The 25,706-nt window shown below is 51.9% G+C and overlaps 1 protein-coding gene across 17 annotated transcripts in view; it reads right to left on the bottom strand.

Annotated features, from left to right (window-relative positions):
- The window catches only part of EPS15L1 (epidermal growth factor receptor pathway substrate 15 like 1), a 100,564-nt gene that overhangs the window by 16,892 nt on the left and 57,966 nt on the right, over positions 1-25,706 (bottom strand). For 12 of the 17 annotated variants that reach the window (XM_057708682.1, XM_057708688.1, XM_057708680.1 and 9 more), the window contains 10 exons: positions 25,539-25,700; positions 24,816-25,013; positions 23,206-23,370; positions 18,323-18,446; positions 17,348-17,398; positions 16,084-16,220; positions 11,571-11,631; positions 10,481-10,563; positions 4,205-4,337; positions 1,737-1,784 (listed from right to left, as the gene is read on the bottom strand). In XM_057708682.1, the coding sequence (XP_057564665.1) occupies positions 1,737-1,784; positions 4,205-4,337; positions 10,481-10,563; positions 11,571-11,631; positions 16,084-16,220; positions 17,348-17,398; positions 18,323-18,446; positions 23,206-23,370; positions 24,816-25,013; positions 25,539-25,700 (1,162 nt within the window). The remainder of the gene's footprint in view (positions 1-1,736; positions 1,785-4,204; positions 4,338-10,480; positions 10,564-11,570; positions 11,632-16,083; positions 16,221-17,347; positions 17,399-18,322; positions 18,447-23,205; positions 23,371-24,815; positions 25,014-25,538; positions 25,701-25,706) is intronic. The other 5 variants (XM_057708696.1, XM_057708694.1, XM_057708697.1 and 2 more) reach the window with 2 other exon arrangements.

The raw sequence follows: 25,706 nt of genomic DNA, 5'->3' as shown, positions 1-25,706 counted from the left end.
TTTCCCAGAGAATCCTGGTGAGGCTCCCAGTTGGCGGGATACCCACCGTGACTGCACAGGCTGATTGCCTATATATGTGTGTTTGTCGCATGTCAATTAATCAAGCTTAAAAACACAAACAAAAACCAGCTCCCACAGAATGTGAAAACTGCAGCCTCTGGTGTGCAAGAGATGGCACTCCAAAGACCAGGAGTAACTCAGACCCACACATGCATTTGGTTCCACATGAGTGACAACAGCTGAGCTTTGCCAGCGAGGACCCTGGAGCCCTCTTTGAAGTTCAACTACCCACACTCTGACTTTTTTTCAACTGCGAAGACTTCTGCTAAACTATAATCTCACGGGGGAAGAGGATCCCTCGATAAATCCCTGTACGCGTGTGACCACCTCAGGCCCAGCCTCTGTCTTTCCCTGGGAAAGGAGCTAAGGAAGGAGGACCCCGAGTCCTGGTCCCTGTACCCGGGGCTGGCTTGGGGGATGCATCCTACGCTCATCACGGTCATCCCTGTGCAAGGCACTTACCAGAGAGGCCACACCCCTGGCCAGGGCTGGTCCCACGTTCAGGCAGGGAAACTGAGACTCTGCGAGGTTAAGACACTTGCCCAGAGCCCTTCAGGGAAATGGAAGCGGCCGGCACGTGAAACCAGCCTGACCAAGCAGCCTCTCAGGATTCCAGTGGGACAGGCGGTCCAGATCCTGAAGGGATACGGCATCAGATTTGCCTGTCCTGGCCTCCCCCGTCAGAGCCGACTGAGGGCGCAAAGACCTGGCAGGGTTCTAGAAACCTCTGGGTCCCCTGCAGACAAGCCTCAAGTGGGAATGTGCCTAATCAGACCCATTTCACACACAGGGTGGTGAGGGTTACAGAAGAGCCCATGTCTTCCTCTTGGTTTCTGGAGAGCAGGCGTGAAGCTGCGTGTGCGGTTTGTGAGAAAAACCATTATCACCAGGCAGGTTGGACTGTCTACCCGCCTACCTCCAAGGGATCACAGCTCAGCCGCCAGGACCACACGGCCCCAGGAACAGGGTACCTGCCTCATCTCCTCCCCGCTCAGCCGCCTGGTACCAACGCTCCACCACATGTCAGGATGGCCCTTGAGCGTGACCGTGCAGCGTTCCCAGGTGGAGGTGGCCACTGCCACATGCTGGCCACGTGGGCCCTCCAAGCGGGAAAAGGCTGGGTCAGCAAGAAGAGCAGAAAAGCACACTCCATGGCCTCCCTTTCTGACTGTTGGACTTTGTTTTCTTACAAAAGCAGCAACGACAACCACACTTGGACAATCCTCTTGGTTGCTTCCCATCTTCAGCAGCCAAGAAAACCAGAGCCATGCCTGACGCTCTCATAACAAATGTTCTGAGCGGGACTTCTTCCAACTCTCGTCTGCTGACCTGTCTTGCTAATAACCAGATAACTGCCGGGCGGCTCTGGTTTAAGCGGCCTCACTTCCTGCAGCGTGGACGGGGGAGAGGCGGGCAGTGAGCACAGATGGGCTCCAGTTCCCTTCATCAGGGAAGCCCCGTGGGGCGGACACCTTCCTGCGCATCCCTCAAAGAGCCGGACGCCTCCCACCCCACCAACATCTGCCTTGTTACATGACACCTGCGGGGGTCAGGCGTCCCTCATGGGTGCGTCGGCACCACCAGCAATTCCCAGGTTGTTAGAGGTTAGTATGAAATCACAGCAGAAACACCACTGGAAGTGCTCCAACGGCACCTACCACACAGTGTGTACCTACCACCCAGCAGCGTGTACAACGCAGGGATTTCCTGTTCAGCCACTGCTTCTAGGTAAGAGAACCAGATGAGACACATTTAGGCCTCTACGCGGGCGTATCGTGGCCACTCACAGATTAAGCACTGCACACACGCTGACTGCTGTCCAAGCACCTGAACCTCACGGCTTGATCCTCATTCCTGTCTACGGGGGCGGGCGGCCTGGGTGGCTGGGGGGACTGGAGGGGGAGGATGGTGGTCACTGGGTCCAGGGCTGTCCCTGCTGCCACCTCACTGAGTGACCTTGGGCCCCCACGTGACCTCTCTCACTTCCCTTTCCAATTCTGGTATGAGGGCATCATGCTGCCTGTCCTGTCTTGCTAGAACCTGGCGAGCTACCCGTCACGCACGTGCACCCTGAGGGTCGTGACGTGAAGAGGATATTCAGGGCACCTGGCACTTTGCAGGCCGTGGCACAGCAAGGGTGCGGCAGCCCAAAGCCATGAGCAAAGGCAGCCTGAGACCCCCGGGATACGAGCTCAAACCTCCCCAAACGTGGCCAGTGCTCTAAAAAGCCTGAGCCCCACAGCCAGCTCCAAGGAGGGGAGCCGCGCCTCTGGCGGGCTCTGCTGTCTAAGCCCACGGCACACTGAAAGCAGACGCCAAGGCAGGGTGGGGAGGCTCGCAGAGGGAGACACGAGGGGAGGTGACAGCAGAGGGTGAGTTCAGAAGCAGCAGCACTGGTTCAGGGAAGAGCAGGAGGCTGAGATGAGTATTTCCAAGAAACACTGCGAATGGAGCTCTGCCCCTGCCACGGAGGGGAGCAGCTGCTCCGTGAGGCCCGACAGACGCCGAGCTGCCGGGCACGTGTGCGTGCCTGTGGGTACATCCACGTGTGCAGCGTGCAGGCAGGCGCGTGCAAGCACCGTGTGTGCGCACGCATGCAGCGCGTGACTCCGTGGACACATGTGTGCGGGCATGCCGCGGTTCCCATCTTGCAAGTGGAGTGAGAAGGCCCGATGCCGTTCCACCAGGAGACCATCACGGGTCCCCAAGGGCCGCTGCCTCTAAGGTAGAAATAAGCAGCCTCTCACAGACGCAAGGGAATTCCTTTGTTGTTCTTGCTTTTCTCCCCCGTGTGATGGTAAATGCCTTTGATGCAGGGCTTACAGAAGTGATCTCTTTGTGTGTGTTTCTGCTCACAGTTCAAAGAAGATCTCTTATAAGTTCACCCTGCCCACTGGTCGTGCTTTCTCTCATGACCCATCTACAAGGAGGCCAAACTAGGCACCAAGGGCAGAGTTCCTGTCATCCTGAGAGAAGGCCTTGGCCAGCTCAGGTGACAGGAGAGGAGAGGCAGCGTTTCTAAAGAGCTTCCCCTCTGTTTGGCTCTAGTGACTAGTGTAGGAAGACTGGCCAGCCTTGGACTCACGACCCCTTGGAACTAGCGAGCTCGGGGCCCTGCACCCGTGACTGGCCACAAGGCGGAGCCCCTGGGGCAGACGGAGGGGGAAGGGCGAGCGCGGGCGGGAAGGAGAGCACTGCCCTCCCACCTCCGACAGAAAGGACCGGGGAGGGGAAGGCTATGGCACAGAAGGCACGACCGAGGGAGCGTGTGGTTATCCTGTGGCCACCCACGGCCTAGGGACAACATACGTGACTGCGCCGGGAGGGCGGAGCAAACGCGGAAGGGGGGGATGGATAAACGGAGGGGGACACTGCAGGGAATCCCTCTGCCACCTGGAGCACCAGCCTTCTGTTTTTGAGCCTGGTAACCTGGCCTGTCAGCCTGTCGCCATGAGCGAACAGTCCTCAGCATCCTCAGGGGGACAGGCCGGGCTCCCTCCCGAGAGAAACCAGCAGCACCACCGCAGCCAGGAGAGGCAGGGTCTGCAGGAAGCCCCTTGCTTGGAGCCATCTGCCTGGATGCTGGGGCAGGAGCGAGGGGAAGGGAGCCCCAAGCCATCCTGCCTCCTCTCACGTCAAACACGGCCGAGGAAGACCCCACCGCCCCACCCCTCCCCGCGTCCTTAAGCCGTCTGGAGGCCCTGGATGGAGGGGGTGGCTTCAGCCACTGCTGCTGCCGCTGTCCCCGCCCCAGGCCTTCCCTGAGCCAACGTGGGAACGCGCTCAGGTGGGGTGGGGAGGCCAGAGGGGCCGCGCTACATGCTGAGCCGGGGGCCACGAGGCAGCTTTCCTGACCGCAAGGAGGGCTCTGAGCCCCTGGCCTCCCGGAGACCCCCCGGAGCCCCGCACAGAGCCTGCCGCCAAGGGGCCCACAGGACAAGGCAAAGGCGGGTGGGCTGGGAGGGGTGTCCCAGGCACGCGGCGTGTGCGGACCCAGGAGGTGGGGCAGCGTGGACACCTCTGGCGCCGAGCGCAGACCCCGCAGCATCTGCTCTACCCTGGGCTGGTAAACGGAGGGGCCCTCCGTCCCCCCGCCATCCGGCAACGGTGGGCGGGTGGCTGTGAGAGAAGAAAGCGTACTGACCGCTGGGCGGTTTAGGCCGCGGAGGAGCAGGTTTCTTCGGAGGCAGAGCAGGAGTGTCCTGTTTACTTTTAAAGGGGTCATCTGAGAATCCTGCCCCTCCAAAGGAAGAGGTGAAAGGGCCAGAAGTTGGGGGCTGTAAGAGAGGACACGAAAGAGAGGCAGAAACAATCGTTAACACGGAGGCAGCGGACGTCCACCGAGCCCTCCGGGCTGTGCGGCGTGACCCCCGCTCGGACCTGGGCGCTCTCGCAAGCCCCCCGCTCTCCTCCACCCTCAACAGCCGGGGCCCTCTGGCCTGCAAGGGGCAGCCAGCAAACACACAGAGCAGGTGGGAGCAGCCCGGTGCCTCGACGGGCCTCTGTCATGGGGGGGGCGGTGTTCCCTGCCACCCACATGGCGATATGGGGTCTTTGCGGACCCCATGGTCCCCTGGGCTTCCTGCTCATGCTTCAGAGACGCACCCACCCTCTCCCCCTTCAGTCAGTGTCAGGCGCTGGGTCAGAACGGCACCAGACCCTCTCTGTGCTCCCAGGGCTGCCCACCCAGTGACTCAGGTCAGAGCCTACCCAACCCCTGTCAGCACAACCACCGCTGCCTCCACTGGGCTCTTACCACCGCTGGCCTGGACCCTCCACCAGCCTCCTCCTGCTCCCACCAGCCTCCACATCTACCATCTCAAACCCAAAAGGGACTATGTCACATCAGCAACAGAGATGCCTGGATAGATGGGTGGGCAGGTAGGTAGAGACATGAGCAGGTAGTAGCACGGAGCGGCCCTGAAGCTCGAAGGTAACCTCCAAGCAACAACCCCCCCCCCGCCCCCCATGCTTTGGCTTCATCCCTGCAGCCGCCCCAACCCCCTCCTGGCAATTCCTCGGCGCTTGGAATCCCCCTGTGCCCCATCCCTAGGGCTCCATATACACAGGGTCCCTGACTGTGGGCTCAGCCCACCCTGTCCACCTTGAGCCCCTCTTCTTCCTCAGACTGGCTGGACCTCACTGCCACCCCCAGAGCTCTCCCTGACACCCATTCCTACTAACTGTGCCTGCTGGTGGGAGCTGACAGGACACACATCATCACGCCACCGTGACAGGTACCCAGGCCCCTCCCACCTAACTGGGTGGCCTGAAGGGCAAGCGCCGGCGACAGGGCCCACACCTGGCAACTGCCTGTGGCGGGCAGGGACCTGTCTACATGTATGTCCCCACCTGGAGCACCGGCACAGTGCCAGGCACGACAAACCTCCACTAACGAACGGATAAGCACAGACAACCAGCTGCACCTGCAAAGGGAGAAGGTTGCTTTCTATAGGGGTGGGGGACCACGTTTACTAAAACAGAAAAGAACTAGGAGCAGGGAGATTCACAGCTGTTAGACACAAAAGGAACGGGTGGACATGGGAGTGAAACCACTGATAAGATCTCCAGAAAGCAAAGGAAAGGAGACGTGCAGCAGGGCAGGGTGGGCTACACGCAGCAGGGATGGAGGGGGCCTGATGAGGGGCACTTGCAAAGCTCTCCTCAGTGGGGCAGGTCCAGGGACAGGAAACAAAGCAGGGACGCAAGAGTGCACTTCCGAGACACATCGCTGGAGAAGTGGGGAGAAGGGCTGGCACCAGTCACGGGGACACGGCTCCCCCTGTTCGGACCCGGTCATGGGGACGGGGACGCAGCTGCCCCTGGCCCCCCGTCACAGACACTCGTCTCAGGTGGGAGAGAGGCGGCCAGCCCACAGGGAGGAAAAGGGAGCCCTGAGGGGCCGCTGCACTCTCAGCCAAGCCCACTGGGTGCCCTGGTTCCTCCCCACAAGCCTCTGGGGCCGCCAGGGTAGGAGATGCTCGCTCTGTGCTGATCTTCTCACCACGGCTGATCTTACATGCAGGGAAACTGAGGCACTGGGAGGAGATGCAGCCTGCTAGTCACATAGCACCTCAGTGAGGCAGTCAGGGTGGGAATCCACACCGTCGGCCTCCTGGGCCAGGACTCTCGGGCGCTGCTCTAGGCTGCTGGCGGCCCTCCCCTCTACGGGAGGTCTGGGGACTGTCCCCATGCCCACGAGGGAGACACGCGCAGATGCAGGCAAGAGGCAAAGCAGGGAAGAGGGGGAGGATGGGGTCTAATGGGAAAGACTCATTTCCCTGCCAAGACCACCCGGGCCCGCAGGGAAGCTCTGAGCCAGAAGGGCTGCTGGGGCTGCGGCGGAGCAAGGAGGTCCCTCCCACCACGGCTGCTGCCCTCCTCTCCCGGGCTCTCGGACACTTGTCCTTTTAGGTACAAAAGTCTGAGAGTCTCTGCAAAACCTGCCGCTTGAGTTTCCAGAACGTCTGCTGCAAAGCACGGTGGTTGGGGTGGGATCTGGAGGCCCTGCTACCAGCTCCGTGCCTCCATTTCCTCGTCTATGAAACGATAATAACGACAGGCCCCAGCTCCAGGGCTGCGGCAGGAAGGCGAAAGGTAATGCATACATCGCTCCAGCTGGCACCTGGACCACCCCCCCCCCCCCCCCCCACACACACACACACAAGGACAGCACGGTTATTATCACGCCAAGCATCTGGACATGATGCCTGCAAGAATCTGCAAACACCCCATCGGCCACCGTCGCTTTATTTCTGCCGCTTCCTGTCATCCACAGAGCCTTTCCCAGACGGAGAGAGCAGGAGAGCCAAGGTGCTATGTCAACCTGCAGCTTAGCTCTAAAGTGAGTGAGTTAGGGTCTGTGGTTTGAGAGAGAAGGCGGAGCGGGGGCTACGGAGATGGAGAGCGAGGGGATGCTGGTGCCCCTGCTCCTACCGTTCCCAGGACACACCCTGGGTCTAGGGCTCTCTCCACTCTTGCCACAACCTGAGACAGGCAGGCGGAAATCAAAACCAATTTCTTGGCAGAGAGGTGGCGTGACCAGCCCCTGAGGAGACCCCAGCTCTTATCCTGAGTGCTGGGAACGTGCCAGCTCTGGGGAAGGGGTTCTGAGGGACACCCGGGGCCCTCTGGATGTGCACCCCCAAGAGCTGTGGGGTGCATGGGGCCCTTGTCCACCCAGCCCGTGCACCGCACCCTGGAGTACGAGCTGCAGTGAGCCTCCCGGCTGGCTGGGGACACCACGAGCCAAGCCGACTCTCCGCCCCCTCATCTGTCTAAACCCACGGAGCCAGTGCGCCCGCTCCAAGGCAAAGGGTTCCGACCGTAAACGCCTGCTTCGCCCACAGCAGGGAATTATATCACTTCTGACACCAAAAAGCCTGCGTCATTTCCGAATCCTAATTTTCATGACTTGAAGTTTCCCGAGAAGCCTCCTTTGGGACCTGACTGGTTCCTACTCAGCCTTGTGGCTTCAGGGAAAGTTGCTATTTTTAGAAGGGTTTCAGTAAAGCCGGTAGGGGCTCTCTGGCTGGGCTAGAGTAAAGTGTGCTCCACAAAAAAAAAAAAAAAAGGAAAGAAAGAAAAGAAAAAGGACAGACAGAAAAGCTACTATATGAGAAGCAACTCTAAGAGGTTCACAGTTTAAAGAACTGATTTAAAGCAAATGACTCTCAACTTAAAAAAAAAAAAAAAGCCCTAAATAGGAATGCACGCCTGAAAAACAACCGAAAATGGGCTGACCATGGGCAGTCGAGTATTTCATAGGTGGCTTTTTTTTTTTTTTTTAGGGCAGGAGGGGTGAAATAATTAACTTGGAGTCTTGTTTTTACTCTCAGATGCTCTCTGAAATCTATTTTGGGGAATGTGTTCTTACAGTAAGGTATTGCTGTCTAGAAAAATCTCCTCGGGTGTGGGGGGACCTCAACTAAGACTGCAAGCCCAGAGAACCTCACAAAGGAATCTACTGGAGTCAAAGACTGCCGGCTGGCACTCTCCTCTGGCTGCCAGGCAGAGGGAGGACACTCCAATTTAGGGTGAAGTTAAGAAAGGACCACAGTATGCACTGCCTCCCCACCCCACTCAGGTGGAGAAAAGACAGCGATGTTACACACACACACACACAAAACCAAGAAGTCAAAAAAAAAAAAAAAACCTTCTTGCCACTTTACTTTCATTTCCTTCAGCATTTTATTTATACACATGATGTTGTTCTTGAAAAACAGAAAGGGAACCAAAAAGGAAAAACAGACCTATGAGGTTAGGGCCCTGTATTCGGTTGGGCAAGTGGCATGAGATCAGAAGCTGATGGGATCGTGGAAACAAAACAACGGCATACTGGAGACCAACTTTCCATGGCCCCATCCAGCTCCGTCCTGCCCAACACCACGAACAGGAAGGGGCACTGGCCCTGAAGTCACAAGTGCACGTGTGTGCAGCCTGACCCGGCACACGAGAACAAGGAGAGGGAAAGCGGAATTAGAAGAGGGAAAATGCAACTTTAGGTTAGAACGGTCAGAAGGAGAGGAGGGCCAGGCTCTGAACTGCCTGGCTCTGGGCTATCTCTGCAGCTACGGGAAACGCAGGCACTGCCTGGAGGAGGGAGAGATGGCCGCTCCTGCTGTCCAGGGCCCTGCCAGGCTGGCCACCCCACACACAGCCTCAACTCAGACGCTTCTTGAAACAGAGGGCCTCGTTCAGGCCCTTGTCCTTGTCCCAGCTCAGGAACACTGCCAGCTCTCACTCCCTCTGCCTCTGGGGCCAGCCTCATGCAGGGAGAGGGCCCACATGTGCCCACTGGAGAACACAGCACGACCCCTTCCCTGGAGACTGCCGCCACCGTGTGGCAGAAGCTTTCTCATTTCAGGGGATGGTTTCCTGCCCGCTAAGCAGGGATAGAAGAAAAGGACACACAGCTCCACTCAAGGAGTGTGTGTGACAGCCATGCAGTGATGGGCAAATGTGAGGGTGAATCTCCGGCGCTGGTCCCTTCTGGCCGATGCCAGACGGCGTCCCAACGGTCAGCCTCACAGTTCCCACACGGGGCACGGAGGCTCGTTCCCTCCAGGCACTGGGAGGAGAGAGATCGAAACCCCAGCACCTCTGGGCTCCCTCCGGCGGCAGCCAATGAGCAAACAGACTGCCTCCGGCCAGAAGCTAGATTTACTACCTCTACAGTTTATTCTCATGCGCTTCTTTGAAAACCTAAACAAAATCTCAAATGTTTCTTGGAAGCCACGCACCACAGTCACACACTGCTAACCACGAGCGCTCAGTGCCCACAGGTGTGTGCCCCCCCGGGGCTGAGCGAACGTGGAGGAAGCAGGCAGGACGCCCCAGGGAGCTGGCACACGGGGCACACGGGTGTAGCAGGCCCTGGATGCCCCGCTGCGGGTGCCCACTCCACACACTCGGGCGGGTCCTTTCCCAGCCCCGCCCCCCGCCCCACACCAGCCAGGGGGCAAGATCGGGGACAGGAACTGCATCTGCACGTGGCCGCCCCCCAGTGCTCACGGCACCTGGGCTGGAGCAGGCGGCTGGGAAAGGCTGGTGGAATAAACGACGCACGCGAAGAAACACGGGCTCAGAGTCAAAACCAAGGGACGCTGGAGGTTAGAAGGAAGAACAGCAGACCAGCTCACCCAGGCCAACGTTTCTGACTTCTTGGCAGTTTCTTCTGGAATGTACCTCATAGCTGTGGGCCTCTACTCCTGTTTCTTGATCTGTCCATTTTGGACGTTATCTACTGACTGACCTTGCTATGTTAAGCACACCCCCAAGCCCCTCTCGACAGAGCCCTAACACCATCTGTGGGGCTATATTCACAGTCAGTTTATGTAACTGTGGCCACGCAGACACCGTCCAGTCAGACCAGGAGTGACTATCGTCCTTCCTGAACAGCTCACTTTTCACTTGTGTTTTTATCCACCGAGCCCAGCCCTCGCTTTCCACATCCTTCTCGGGTTCTGTCCGGGGGCAGCTCCAGACACACCTCCTGCCTTCCAGCCCAAGGGCCACAGTTCCAGCCTCAGCGGGTTGCACGCCAGGCCTGGTCGTCTGTGCCCAACACCTTCTCAACTTTGTTCAGTCACAGAGACGACTTTATCACCTGAAGTCTGACTGCGGTCGGACACCACTGGGTGCAGCGGGCAGCCCGCAGCGCTTACGCCAAGGGGAGAGACTGGGCTCTGGCAGTTTCGCCTGGAGGAAGGGAAACGGGTCCAGCCACAGCCACGGACACTTTCTAGACCCCGCCTGCTGACTCACAACCTCACATGAGGATGCATTTCAGAGTCTGACAGGTGTTGAGGAAACACATACGTGGCGTTAAACAATTCCTGCTGGCAGCCCACAACAAGACCACGACAAGAGGCACAAGGACACTGGCAGAGGCACAGGAGCTCCATGGGAGGGACTTTACCTTGGACATCTGGCTGAAGTCAGCAAAACCCTCAGCACTATTGAAGGACCCACTTCCGAAGGGGTCTAAGGTTCCAAAGGGACCTGCAAGCAGGACCAGCAGAGGTAGAGTTACAGGGCGTTCACAGAACATACCTCCTGGGGCCAGGGGATGTGTCACCTCTCGGTGCTCAATGGCCCCCAGAGCAGGAGATCCGTGGAGGTCACGTCTGTCTGCTGGGGTGGTGAATCTGATGCAGATCCTCAACAAGGCCCCCCACCCCCGCCCACTCTGGCTCGTGGTTGGCGCAGCTCAGCCAGGGGGTATACGGCCATGAGAGCCGGCTCAGGGAGGGCCACAGGGACTCTGCCCCGTGGCTGTGCTGCAAGCCGGCACTGTTCACAGTCATCACAGGAGTGACAAGCGTCCTGCGGAAGCAGAGCCTGCTGTCTCTCCTGCTGGATCAGGAAAGAAGAGTGGGGGGAGGGGACCCGCTGCCCCACCCACGTGATTTACGTGGGGAGGTCATCTGTGGGTAGAGATTTTTGCTGAGCCTTCTCCTTTGGTGGGTGGCGTGGTTTGCCCGAAGTAACCCAGAAGCCCACGTATGAAATCAAGCTCTGTAACAAGCGCAAGATGCTACTAGGCAAGGTGGCAGTACCAAGTGGGGCCTGTTTCCAAAAGCAAGGGGGAGTCTGCAAATGCTCCCCTCCCTTAAAAGCACACCTAAGAGTTTTACACTGTGATGGTAGGTTCCCTCAAACCCAGCACCCACAGCACAAGCCTCAGCAGAATTTCAGATTCCTTTAGGGATAAAATCCAAAGGTTCGAACCATAAGAGATTCATGAGGACTGAGCAAAGAGTAACTAATACGTTGATGTTATTACTGAATGAATCCCTGCTGCCAAGCTTCCTTTCCAAAAAGATGCCAGCCCTTGCTCAGGAAGATGAGCAGCCAGAGAGGAGTGGCTTTGGCTGAGCTGCCTCGGGCGAGGATCTGGGTGCCACTTATTCATGACATAAGCACTGAGGATGCACCAGTTTTGGAAATGGGTGGGCCATTCCACTGCCTGAGGAAGAGGGAGAAGGAAAATAAGCCATCAGTCTCACCTGATCCTTTTGAGGAGACACTGGAGGATGAAAAAGGATCACTGGATTCAAAGGGGTCGAGCTGAGTGAAAGGAGAAAGGAGAGAGTGAAAAGCAGTCCCTTTGCTCAGCATCCATTCATTCAACCACAGACTTTCTTGACATCTACATGCCACGTATCTGCTGTCTGGGTCCAGTGGCGGGGAGGATAAAATGATTTAAAGTATATTCTGACAGAGTCAAATCCCAACAGACCAACCCCTCCTACAGACCAACCCCTCCTACAGACAATGCCAATAAATACTCTGGACAAAAAGTATAAAGTAAAAAAAGCAATCACCTGAAGACCCAGCAAGTGAACCAAAGCAGGAAGACTCTGGAAGAGAATTGAAACTTGGCAGAAAACACTTTTTTATCTTGGCCATGTCGCTCGGCTTGCAGGATCTCAGTTCCCCAATTAGGGACTGAACCTGGGCCACAGCAGTGAAAGTGCCAAATCCTAACCACTTGACCACCAGGGAACTCCTGAATTTTCCGTTTTGACGGCTACAGTCTAAGGGTACTGGGAGGCTATGAGTCCAACAGAAAACTCACTGTCTTTCTGGACTGCAGCTCAGAGGAGGGAACCCCAACTACAACCACAGCCATGAGAAAGGGATGCAGGATCTGGAAACGAGAGGCAGGGAACGGGAGCCCCAAATTCCATGATAAGTTCTGCCCGAGTCTCAGGCTCACCCCTACACTGTGTGTGGGTGGGCAGACTCAGAGCAGCCTACAGCTAAGGCCGCAGGAATGAAATCACAGGCGAGAGAGGGAGAGTTTGCAATGCGAGTCTCACCAAATTAGTTGCCTGATGACACAAGACCATTCACACTCTTTGGAGGAATGCAACAGAATCCTGTCTCCACATCAGAGCATTCAAAATGCACAGAATACATTTCTAAGTTATTCAACGTACAGAGAACATGAAAAATGTGGTTCTCAAGGGAAAATACAATCAATGGAGTCAATCCCAAGATGACCGAGACACCGGAATTCTCAGATGAGGATGACTTTAAAGCAGCAATAACTGTGCTTAATGAGATAAAAAAAAAAAAACACTTACGATGAATAAAAAGACAGATGATCTTATTAGAGAAATGGAAACTATACAGAAGAAACATGGACATTCTAAAACTGTAAAGTACAATACAGAATAAAAACTTCACTAGTTTAGCTAACCAACAAATGACAGAAAAATGTAAGTGAAGTTGAAAGTAAATCAAAAGAAATTACCCAATCTGAAGAAAAAGGAGAAAAAAAAGAATGAAAAGAAACAGAGCCTCAGGGACCCGTGAGGACAGTAGCAAAAGATCTAACATCTGTGCAACTGGAATTCCACAAAGAGGAGAGAGAAGAGAATAGGAAAAAAATTTTTTTCAAAGAAATAATGGCTGAAAAGTTACCAAATTTGGTGAAAGACATAATTTATAGATGTAAGAACTTTAGCAAACCTCAAGCAGCATAAATACAAAGAAAACCATATCCAGACCCTACACAGGCTACTGAAGAGCAAAGGGAAAGAAAGGCTCTTTAAAGCAACCAGAGAAGAGAACACGTTACATACAGGGAACAGCTATGTGAAAGACTGAAAACTTCTCGTCAAGGACAACAGAGACTGGAAGGCAGTGGAACAACATCCTACATGCACCAAAAGGGAAAAATAATACTAGATTAGGCACAAATACACTCTAGAATGATAACAAAATAGTCCTGTATTACAAGAAGTGCTAAAAAGTAAGTTCTTTGGGCTGAAGGAAAATGACAACAGAGGGAAAATCAGATCTTGAGAAAGGAATGAAGAACCTGAGAAATGGTGAGTATATGGGTGAAAACAAAGGACTACGTTTCTTCCTCTTTAGAATTCATACAGTGGATTAAAGCAAAAATTAAAACAGTGTCTTATGGAGTTTAATACATTTAGATGTATTACATTCACAGGACAACTATAACAGAGACACTGCTATTTGGGGGAGGGTGGATAAATGGACCTCTATGATTGCAAGTTTCTACGTTTTATGTTAAGTGACATAATATTAACTTCAAGTAGCCTATGAAAAGTTAAGCGTGTATATGGTAATCCCTAAAGCAACCTCTAAAAAACAGCAAAAAACGGTATAGTTAAAAGAGGCCCATAGATATTAGAAAATGGAATTAAAATAATCCAAAAGAAGACAGAAGAAGGGGAACAGAGGACTAAAACACAGAGAATAAAAGAAAACAAATAATAAAAAGCAGACTTAAATCCAACCATATCAATAACTGCATTAAATGTTAATGGACTAGACACTCTGTTTAGGAGGCAGAGATTTCCAGACTGGATAGAAATGCAAGGCCCAGCTATATGCTCGACACAAAAGATATCTTTCAACACCCAGATGGGCTCAAAGTAAATGGATGAAAAAAGATATATCATGCAAAGATTAAGCATAAGAATGAGGTGGCGATTTTAATATGTGATAAAAATAGATTATCACCAGAGGAAAAAAGGAAACTTTTATAATGAAAAAAAAGGTCACTGCATCAGGAAGATACAACAGTCATCAATGTGTAGGCACCTGACAGAGCTTCAAAATACATGACGTTAAACTTGACAGAATTAAGGGGGATATGGACAATTCCACAATCACAGGAGATGATTTTAACACCCTTCTCTCGGCCACTGGTAGAGCTAACAAACAAATAAACAAAAAATGTAAAAACAGATGATCAGTCCTATAATAAACCATAATGGAAAAGAATGTGAAAAAGAATATATATGTGTGTAACTGAATCACTCTGTTGTACACTAGAAACTAACACAACATTGTAAATCAACTGTCCTTTCAATTAAAATAAGGAAAAAATGGGAAATTCCCTGGTGGTCCAGTGGTTAGGACTCGGCACTTTCACTGCCGTGGCCCAGGTTCAATCCCTGGTTGGGGCCCTAAGATCCTGCAAGCTAAGCAGCACAACCAAAAAAAAACCAACAATCAGAACAACCACCTTGACCTAACTGGCATTTACAGAACACTACACCCAACAATGACAAATAGACATTCTTCTCAAGTGTACATAAACCTAAAAGAAAACATACAAAATATGTTCTCTAATAGCATTAGATTTAATTAGAAATCAATATTATAAAATACCTCAAAAAAAAGTATCTCAAAATGAAACAATATTCTGTAAATAATCCCCAGTTCAACAGAGCATTCACAAGGGAAACTGGAAAATATCCCAAACTGAATGACAATGAAGATACAACATAACAAAATGTGTGGGATGCAGCTAAAGCAGCACCTTGAGAGAAATGCATAGCTTTAAACACTTATACTAGAAAAGAAGATCCAAGATCAATGACCTAAGGTTGTATCTTAAGAAGTTAGAAACATAAATAAATGCAATTAAGTTAAAAAAAAAAAAAAAAAAAAAAGAAGTTAGAAACAGAAGAGCAAAGGAGAAAAGAAATAATGAAGAGCAGAAACCAGTGAAACAGAAAACAAACAGAAGAGAAAATTAAAACGGCCAAAGGTCAGCTTGTGTATCAACAAAATTGATAAAAACAGGGTGAAAACACAGACCACCAACATCAGGAATGAAAAGAAGGCTCTCACGACAGATCTCACAGACAGAAATGTAACAGGTTAATTCCTGCCTTCGAGGAGCTCTGAGGCTAGTGCTACAGACCAGCAGGTCCACGGAGAAGTGAAAAATCAGGGAATGGGTAAGGTAGGGACAGAAATGCAGCCCAGAACATAAAGGAAGGCTATACATTGCCCTCCCTTAGATACAAAAATTCTCTATTCAATCACAAAGTCACTTTTTTGTTTTTTAAATCCTCATTGACACCAATTTAAACCAGTCTGTTGGGCCTAACATACAAAATGCATGGTTTACTACCTGCTGGGGGGTGGGGGGCACACTAAGTGCAGCCAGGCTGTGGGTCTGGACGTCCCCCTGCCGTGGTCGGGACCCACTGAGGCAGGCCGATGCCAATGTCACCATCAGTGCTGTGCACTAGGAAGATGGCAGGGGCAGCCGTATAGAAGCCGGGCAGGCCTGTGGGAGTGTGTGGTGCTCAGTCCTTTCTTTGCTGGGAGACAGAGCGGCACTGGGGCCAGATGACAGAGCAGAGAACCCAGCAGGTGGGCCTGAGCAGAAGTAAAGGAGCACAGTAAGGGACAGAGGAATGACAGCTGTTTAGGACACAGCCCGCCCTGACTGGGGCTCACCGGACCGCTGGACGTGACACCCTGCTTCATGGGACAAACCTCCACAGGGACGAGCAGAAACAGTCACCTTGCTATCCAGTAACGAGGCTTGGCATTCGAGCCAGCTCCTGGGGACTCGCCTGGCCTCTCACGGCCCTCATTCATCAGGCTTAGCAAGTACAGTCTGAGGATGGAGGCCCTGATTTGGTCCGCGGGGGATGCGGGATGGGAAGGGCTGCCTTCACACACTCAGAGTGTGCACATGGGCAGCACCAGGAAGGCAGCCTTCCCAGGGTCACTCACCTTTGAAGGTAAGGAAGGGTTTTTCGTAAACGGGTCTGAGGTAAATGGGTCGTTCTTTGTCTGTTTCTTAAAGAAGTCGTCGGGGGCAGAGCCACGGAACGGGTCGCTTTCTTTGAAAGGATCCCCTCCGAATGGATCTAGAAGATGTTTTGGAGAGAAAAGAAAAAAATGCCCCCTGAATAAATGTTATACTTAGTGAAAAAACCCAAATATAAAAGAACACACAACTGACTGACACTACGTACAGGAAATTTTCGAGAAGGTAAAAAACATAGTGGTAGAAAGCAGGTCAGTGGTTGTCAGAGACCTAGGGGGCGGGGGGGAGCACCAGGGAAGCTTTTGGGATAACGGAAATGTTCTCTCACACGACTACATACATTTGTCAAAACTCACCCAATTCAACACTTCAAATTGGTGAGTTTAGTTGTGTTAATCACACCTCTCAATAACACTGATTTGAAAAAAGAATATAAACAAATAATGTGGGTAAATCCATAAGGACAGAAAGCAAACTGGTGGTTGCCAGAGGCTGGGGAGGGGCACTAGGGAGACTGCCCATGGGGACGGGGTCTCCTTTTGGGGGGATGGAAATGTTCTGGAGCTACACAGGGGTGGTGGCTGCATGACAGCGAATGGACTAAACGCCACTGAAGTGTGCACTTCAAGATGGTTAATCTGTGTTATATGAATTTGTTAATTTTGTTTTGTGAATTTCACCTCAATAATAGAAAAAATAAACAGAAGAGAAAAGAATAAATAGGCAGCTGATAAATAAGTGTTAGATGTGTGTTAGATGATCCCAACACCATGCCCAGAATGCATTCATTCTTCTTGAATGTGCAGTGCGGGCCTGGTGACTAGAGGAGGGGATAAGATGCTAGGCTTTTGTGCAGTGTGATGATGGCCTTCCCCATCCACTCCACCACTGCCCCTGGTATGTGTGCTCAGAAGTGCCACCGCACGTGGGTACCAACGGGACACCCCGCTGACACAAGCAGGCACACGTGACCAAGTATCCAAACAACTGCCCGGCTATCAGGGGTTTCTTTTCTACTTCTAGTTCTCATCATGCCATGTGACTGGCAAGAAGGGGCACCCGACTGAAAAGGAGGGATGGTGGAGGTTCCTTCAGAAACTGACTGGCACAGGAGGCTGCAAGGTGTTTCTCCATTTCCCTCAGCCTGAACTAGGAATGGGAACATTCTGAGAAGCAGCTCACAAAACGTTTCTTTTAACAAAGGCTTTTTTTTTTTTCTTTTTTCACCTGTTGAAGCCGCCTGTTGTTCAGCAAAGGGGTCACTCTGGAACGGGTCACCTGGATTAAAGAGAAGATCATTTAGCTCTACAGTAGAAATGACCTTGGCAGAGCAAAGTGGGGGAGCAGGGGCAGCCACTGATGGAGGGCGTTTGTCACAGCGAGGACGACTAAGATGAAATGAAGAGTACTGCTGGCTGCTCAACACGGGCCTAGGTCAAGGACAATGCAGGACAAGCCTGAATTCACTCTTTCTACACCATGCTTCACTCTCTTGTCTCACTCCCGCCCCTCCCCATCACCTATGGGGCTCCAAGAACCTGGGACCCCAGAACGGCCCCATCCTCAGCCGCATGGTACATCTGAGCCTCGGGAGCCACCCAATTCATCTCTCACAACTAAGATGCTTCCACTCCAAGTCTCTAACTGGAAAGGCACTCCCTCTGCCCTCTCCCTGCCCCGGGATTTTTCTCAGAAAAGTTCAGATAGCCTTCTTGGAAATACTGTTTTGCTCTGCAAAAAATATGAAGAAACTTAGCAAATCTTGTTTCCAGAATTCTTCTTAGTTATTGTTGACGCGTGCGTGGCTCTGGGTGAACTCACCACGTTAAGACCTTAGATGTTTATGTGGGGATCTGCCGTTTCCTAGGTGGTTCCATAATCACTACCACATCTGATTACCTTATCAGTCCCGCGAGGTGGATGGGAAGTGAAGCATGCAGAGTCTCGGGGCCAAGCAAGCCGCCCTTGGCCGTGGATGTCTCGAGGGGAGCTTGGAGCTCTTCCCACCCCTGCCCCCCAACACCACAGCTCTTTAGTTAACTGGGTGAGGTGAAAAACTCAAGAGGCCCGTTAGGCTCAAAGAATTCCTTTCCTCCCCTGCTTCAGAGGGAGGTATCTCCTAACCATTCTCGTCACTGGACAACCCTAAGGGGCACGAAACAGACAGCCTTGCAATGATACAGTGGATGCCACGTGAGGTACCTTTGAAGGGGTCGGCTCCTTTAAATGGGTCAGATTTGAAGGGGTCTTCTGCCTGAAAAGGATCCGGATGCAATTCTTGGGCGTTGTTGCTAAACAACAAGGCTTTATTTTTGAAAGGATCGTCCTGTAATTTTGTGAAGAGACAGGACAGGGATTTAATTATTTCAGATTTAAAGCAAAGTACAGAATTCTATACCTATCTGGTATATTTTCCCTCAAAGTGATACGACCCCAAAGAGAATAATTAAAAAAAAAACCAAAAACCATAGAGGATGAACTTTAGTTAATAAAAACGCGTTGACAATGGTTCATTAGTCGTGATAAATGTACCATACAAGATGTTAATAATAGGAGAAGCTGGGTGGGGGGTACATTGGTACTCTCTGTGCTATCTTTGCAACTTTTCTGTAAGTCTTCTAAAATAAAAGTTTATTTAAAAATCATTGAGTGGAAGCAACTCAAGCGTCCACTGATGGATGAATGAATAGACAAAATGTGGTATGTACATACAATGGAATATTATTCGGCCTTAAAAAGGAAGGAAATTCTGACACATGCAACGCAGATGAACCCTGAAGACATTATGCTAAGTGAAAGAAGTCAGTCACGAAAGGACAAATACTGTGTAATTCTACTTATATGAGGTTCCTAGAGCCATCGAATTCATGGAGACAGAAAGTAGAACAGTGGGTGTCAGGGGCTGGGGGAGGGAGGATGGGGAGTTGGTGTTTAAGAGGTAAGAAAAAGTTCTGGAGCTTAGTTGTACAATGCACACGTAACACTACTGAACTGTGCAATGAAAAGTGGTTAAGATGGTAAATTTTACATTATGTGTCTTTTACCACAACTAAACTTTTTTTTAAAAAAAATCACTGAGTCGGAAAAAAAGTCATAGTTTTGGAAATGTCAGAAAGACAACGTAACGAGCCACCCAACAACTGCAGCTAGAGGCCTTGTTCAAAGGTGTGCCTCCCTCAAACACCTTCTCAGAGTGTGTGTACCTATGTGGGCATTTTAAAAAATGCCGTTTCCACACCAAGAAACATGCTGGCTATTTACATCCTGAGAGGAAATGAGTGCTTATGCAGTTAGAACTACTAGAGCATACACAGCACTTTGCATTTTTTTTCAAAAGTGCTTATTTCTAGAAACAAACAAGAATATTTAAATCAGAAGGCAAAAAAAAAAAAACAAGTTGCTTTTGAAGAGCAAGTTGTTTTTTTTTTTTTTTTTTTGAAGAGCAAGTTTTTATGGTGGAAAATGACCTGAAAGGGTTGAGGAGAGGCTTCACGATATACTCGGGAACGGTGTACTTGGTTTAGAAATACTGAGATATTTTGGTTAATGAAGACACACCCTCAGTGAAAACATGAAGGTTTCACTATGATATTTAAAAAGCACAACATCCTCACTGAGTTTGGCAAATGTGTCAGCATCCTTGGGGCTGGCAAACTCAGCCATTATTCCGACTGACCAAAACCAAACGATTAAAGAGCTGGGCTTCCCTGAAAACACAGGGCAATGACGTCAAAGGTGCCAAAGGAAGAGTCCTGACAAGGCTCCTACTATCCTGGGCCAGGTGACTTCAGGGAGCAGGAGGGATCTCAGAGGTGCCAGGCTAACAGCAAGCCCCGGGCTTCGGAAGGATGGACCAACACCCCTGCCCTCTGACGAATACGGAACGATTTTCCTCACCTGAGAAAGATTATCTGCAGCCTCCAACCAGCAGGCTTCCCAAGGAGGGGAAACCAAGCCGGTTCTTAGGCAAGCAAGGACTGACGTCCGCAAGCACCATGTCTGGCAGCAGTGCAAGGACTCAGTAAGGCCATCGTGGTGCTAACCACCGTGAGATGCCCACGCCAGCACGCACCCAATGGGGTTCTGCGACACAGATCGATGGGACGGATAAGCCCTACTCTAAGGAAGCCAGGAGGCCAGCGTGGAAAATAAGCCTCTCACGCTGCCCTCCCCCCCACAAAGGAAGGAACATATCTGTCCCAGAGGAACAGAGAGGGATGAGGAATGGCGTGGATAAGGCAGCAAGTTAAGAATGACAGCTTGGCCTCAGAATGGAAGCGGCTCTTTAGTTTTGAATTAGCACTGACGGATGAATTGGTTGTTTTTGGTTTTGTGATGTTTTCAACTGCTACCTGGAAGACTGACAAACAACAGTGGACAATGGCAGAGGAGAGGCTGATCCTGCGGGGTTCTGACCACAATCCCCAGCTGAAAGTCAAGTCTGCCGTCTCTCTCTCAGGAGCAACTGTTTGCCTGAGGTCGCAAGTGCTCCCTCCCCTTCAAAGGAGACGCCTAAGAAGACCCCGGCAGGATTCATGTGGTTAGGGTAACCACACGTGGTTTGGGTTCCATTTTACAGATTCAAAGCAGAAAAACTAGATTTCCCCTGGTACGGGGGGGCCATAAACTCCACCGGCCACTGACCGCCTGCCAACGAGCACAGAGCCATCTGCTCACTCGGCTGAGCCCAGGGTGGACGATACCGCCTGTGGCAGAGGGAGAGCACCTCGAACAGTGAGTTCTGTGACCAATCTAGGTTCTGCACGTCTCAGGAAACAAGCATGACAACTCTGAAAGGACATCTAGGTGATGCTCTGTGACATTCCTTCCCTTTAGATGGGGGCTGGGAAGTGGTATGCTGGTGAGCCAGCTCTCTGAGGGGAGAGGAAAAAAAAGCCCTGATGGGTAGCCTCTGTCAATTCCCATGGTGTTCCCACTCCCACCACCGTGCCTGATGTTAAGTTACTGAATGACAGCTTACAAAATTCCTATTTAATAATGGGCTCTGGAAAGTCAATAAAACCGGCTGTGGCGTGCCAAGGGCTGGATGTGACAGACAAGCCCACCTTTCATGATGAGTTCTCAGTGAGGCTGAAGTCTGGGATGATTTATGACCTTCTCTCTAGCAGACAGGTTGGCTGAGTGCTGACTCCAAGGACAAGAGACCAGTATTCTCATCAGTGGATGAGAGACAGGAAGTAAACCTGGCTTTAAGACTCTTGGTGTCTTGGACAAAGTAAAAAATCATGTGAGCCTAACACTAAACTTAGTAACTTTAGTAAAACTGTCCAGACATAGAAAGCTCTAGACACACCTCCTTGGTTACACTTGTTATCTGGAAACTGAACCCCTCACTTTCATCCCCTTCGAACAGAACTAAGAGAGGTTCCTCTCCCCTGCAGCAGTCTTGAAATGTCCAGGAGTAAACAAAAAGCCCTCTTCAAAGTGTTTATTAAGAAATGGAAACAAACCAAAAAGTGCTTTAAAAACTGTATTTGTACAACAAGATAAATATAGTTTTTCTTTCAAACACTGGTCGTGAGTTTCTATGTAACATACGTGACGTCAACATTTCAAGATGAACTAACTACTATGGAAACTTCACCCTGCTAAGAAAATGAATAAAAACACAGGTAAAAAACGTGGGGCGTGGGAATGCCTAGCAACTTTGGAACTGCCACTTCACTGCCAACTTTTTATCCAAGGAAACCAACCTCATCAGAGCCCGCGAGAGTGTTTAAGAGTGAGCTGTTCCATGAACTGAGGTGGAACGGGGCACGCCGAGACCGTGTGAGGGCAGCAGCGACAGATGGGAAGAGTAAGAGCAGGGCTGTGAAGCTGAAATGCACACACGGAGACAGACAGCCAAGCAGGAAACTCTGCCTCACGCGGCTCATGAAGGAGGAATGTTCACAGTCTCTATTTAGACGATAAAGCTGACGGGCCCGGGAGTGGATACGGAATTCACTTGTTTACAATTCCACGAGGAAAGGAATGTGTGAGTGGCAGAGGGAGGCAGTGACGGCCAGAGACAGGAGGCAGATGAGAACACCAACAGCGTCTTCTAAGCGGTCTGGGGAAGGAGGCGTAAGCTTCCCCATAAATCCTTGGGACTGAGTACTTGGCTACTGAGAAAAGAAACATGTCAAGAAATGCGCAGAAAGAGCCGAGTCTCACACGAAGAGAGACAGAGAGGCTGAATTATTACAGGGAGGGGAAGGAATCCATGAAGCAAACAGGCCGGGAGCAGGAGGCTGGAAGAAAGAGAGAGACAGCAGTGCAGGGCGCGCTGAAAGGCCTTGGGAGCAGAGCACAAAGAAACCACCGACACCAAGAGCGTCCCACTGGCTCCCGCCACGGCACAGAGACGCACCAAGACGCTCTCATCGGCCAGAATAAACTGGAAACGGCACACGCGAGGGCTCAGGGCTGCGACGGCCGACTCTGGCAGGAATAGAGGACAAAGCAGCATTGCTGGATGTCAGCAGCCTGAGGGCCCGCAGACACCTGAGAGGCTTTCACCAGGACCCCCAGGGTCATAAGGTTTGAACCCAAGTGCCACAGCTTCAAGCGTAACCAAAATTTCAGGACAAAGGCCAATTAGTAGGTGACCCAGCAACACCCCAGGAGGGCTGACTGTCATTTTTCTTGATCTTTATCTACACATGTGATTTTCAAGGTGCTCCTTGTAGAAACACAGAAACGCACACACGCGTGTTCCTCCAGCCTTCCAACTAGCAGAATGTGGGGTTTCGCCATGTGTGAGAGTTGATCCAATGATGGTTAAGTTTGGAAAGCCCTCCAAATTTGGGTGATTGGTCCACAGAGATGGAGTTCTTTAAAAACGGATCTTACAGAGGACTCAGGCCCATCCTTGGCTTTGTCCCAGATGCCAGGATGGAGTGCGGCCCCGGAGGCCAGGCCGCAGGGCTGGTGGGCACACGCAGAGCAGCAGCAAAAATAAGAAACACCCTGCACTTGGATAGGATGAAGGCTGGCAAGTGCTGCATGCAGCGGGCGGGGCACTCTCTGATTCTAATGTGGGGCCTAATCCCGGGACGCGAATACATTCACTCGACCTTTACCATGGCTCCAAAACCGCCCCTCTCTGTCAGGGAGACGCCCTCGCTCAGGTCAGCTAAGTTGGTCAGGCTGGCGCCATGGGCCCCGTCGAGCACCTCATCGTACTGCTCCAGACTCTTCTGGGCTTCCTGGCGGCTCTCGTGCAGCTGGGAAAGCTTGCTTCTTGCCTGTACGATGAAGGTATCATCAGCAACAAGCAGGGTTTAGGGGAAAAGTATCAGGCAACGCTTTTTTTCTCCTAACATCGAACCCCGGATACCCACCGGTAACTGAGTTACCCACCTAGGAAGCAAACAATTCCTGTTGACATGTTTACAAGAAGTGAGACCACTGGTAAACCAGAGACGAGACCCTTCTGCTGCCCCAGGCGGTCCCAGGGAGAGGCAAGTATTCAAACAGACATTTGTTGGTACAGAATGAACTGAAAGGGGACAAAAACCAGATTCACAATCTATTCGAAGTGATACTCGGTGGTCATTTTCCTTTACGGGATTTTTATTACCCCGTTTGCTCCTCCTTGTCCCTGGTGGAGGCATGTGAGGCCAGGGAAAGGAAGGCAAGTCAGAAAGACCCCAGCTTTATCTTAACTGTCTCCTACATACGGGTGATCCAACCTCTCTGTTTCCTCCTCTCCAAGACGGAGCACTGGAAATGCGGCGCACACCCCCTCCTGCAGCGTCTGGCAGGGGGGGCCTTCACAAGCAGCGGCTACCGTTGTTAACGTCACTGCTGTTATCACTAGCACGCAGTAATGTCTAGGCTGCTATCTATGTCCTATAAACTCTGAAGGCTGGGAGGGCAAAGACTTAACCCTCCAGATATTAATTAACAACAAAGCACAACATATGGTATTAAATCCCTGAGACTTGAATTTGTGATCAACATTTGCCTGTAAACTGGCAAAAAGAGCAAAGAGATCAACTTGGTCAAGAAAGGAAGCACGAATTCGCATTTTGATATTGCCAAGGTCAAATGTCATCCTCACTCTGTAGGTGGGACACCCGGGAGCCAGCAAGGGGGTCTTTGGCCGTTACACACAGCGGAGCAGGAAAAGAGCCTCCCTTTGCTGCCGGGAAGGGGCCACAGGCCTCAAGGCCTTCAACCCAGAGCGGGCCAGGGAGGGGTACCTGGACGGGGGCCCGCATGGGGCAATGCTCCCGAGAGGATGGGGCCTCCTTGGTGCGGTCTTCAAACTATCAATTCATGGGGACAGAGGGTGCTGGAATGTGTCTTGGACTCTGTCCTTCTTGCTTGTGTGAAGACCAAGGCTGACGAGACCGTGTCCTGAACCCAAGGCTCTCTCCGAATGAATTAATGTCCTCACCCAGTCCCCACCCACTCCTCAAAAATGACGCACCCTCGGGCAGGGAAGTGGAAGGCCAGTGAAGCAAAGCAGACACCACCAGGCCAGAGTCAACACGATGGTGGAAAACATGTTGGGGGGTTCTCAGCCCTTCCCTCGTGCTGAATGAAGGCTCCCAACGTAAATGAGGGAGACACAGACCCCTCCGTGACTGCTCTGCTCGTGGCAGCCACCCTGCTTGGCAGAGACCCCAGAAGCCCCCGGCCACAGCTAGTGGTGGCAGGCCCTGACCCACCCCCACGGAGATACCTGGTTGATTTCTTCTTGCGTGGATTTCAGGGATTTGATGATGGTTTCCAGTTGAACTTTGCCGGCCTGAATGCTCTGCTCCAGCTGCGTCTCCTCCTGCTGCAGTCGGTTCAGCTCAGACTTGGCCCGGTTCAGGTCGTCTTCCTGGGACTTGAGGTCGGATTCCTGAGACTGGATCTGTGTCTTCAACGAGGAAATCTGAAATGAGATGAAACATGACTTCAAGGAAGAACTCTGGTTCATGTTCTTAAAACGAACTGACCCAGGGAAAAGGACACCAGCCTGACAGTCAGACGCCTGGCTTCCTTACAGGGACCCCTCTCCACACCTGGGATAAGCAGAGGCAATCTGCCTGTCCCCTGGGGCTGAACATCCCCACAAGAGGCCTCAGATGGGGATGTAAGGGTTTTGCAATCTGCTGAGGCTGCAGCCTCCCTGCTTGGTGACAGTCAGCGAAGACACCAGGGGAGGGGAGAGGAGTGCTGTGGGGCACGGGCCAGGCTGGCGTGCGCACACACGGGTTCACCCTTACACGAGTGACATGGCGGAGGAGACTGAGGCCAGGCTGCAGATGCTTGGATACTTCCCCAAATGATATGTTCCATTACTCTATTAAACCAGTAGGATGTCTCAGCCTTGATTCAAGGTCATGGTGAGCTCAGGGAAGCCCTTAGGAAGCCTCCTCCCCGTGCTGGGCATGGAGGGAGTGGGACGACGACTCACCATCTGGGTCTCGTCCTGGCACTTCTGCCTGACGTCACTCAGCATGTCTCGGAGCTTAGCCTTCTGCTGGTCCATTTCGTCCAGGCGGTCTTGGGCGTCCTGTTTCTGAGCTTCCAACTCTTGCAAACTGCTTGTTTCCCGATCTAAATCATTTTGTAATTCCTAGGG

This window comes from Hippopotamus amphibius, chromosome 15 (assembly GCF_030028045.1).
Source record: "Hippopotamus amphibius kiboko isolate mHipAmp2 chromosome 15, mHipAmp2.hap2, whole genome shotgun sequence".
Classification (NCBI taxonomy): Eukaryota; Metazoa; Chordata; class Mammalia; order Artiodactyla; family Hippopotamidae; genus Hippopotamus; species Hippopotamus amphibius.
This window is presented reverse-complemented; position numbering and strand designations above follow the sequence as displayed.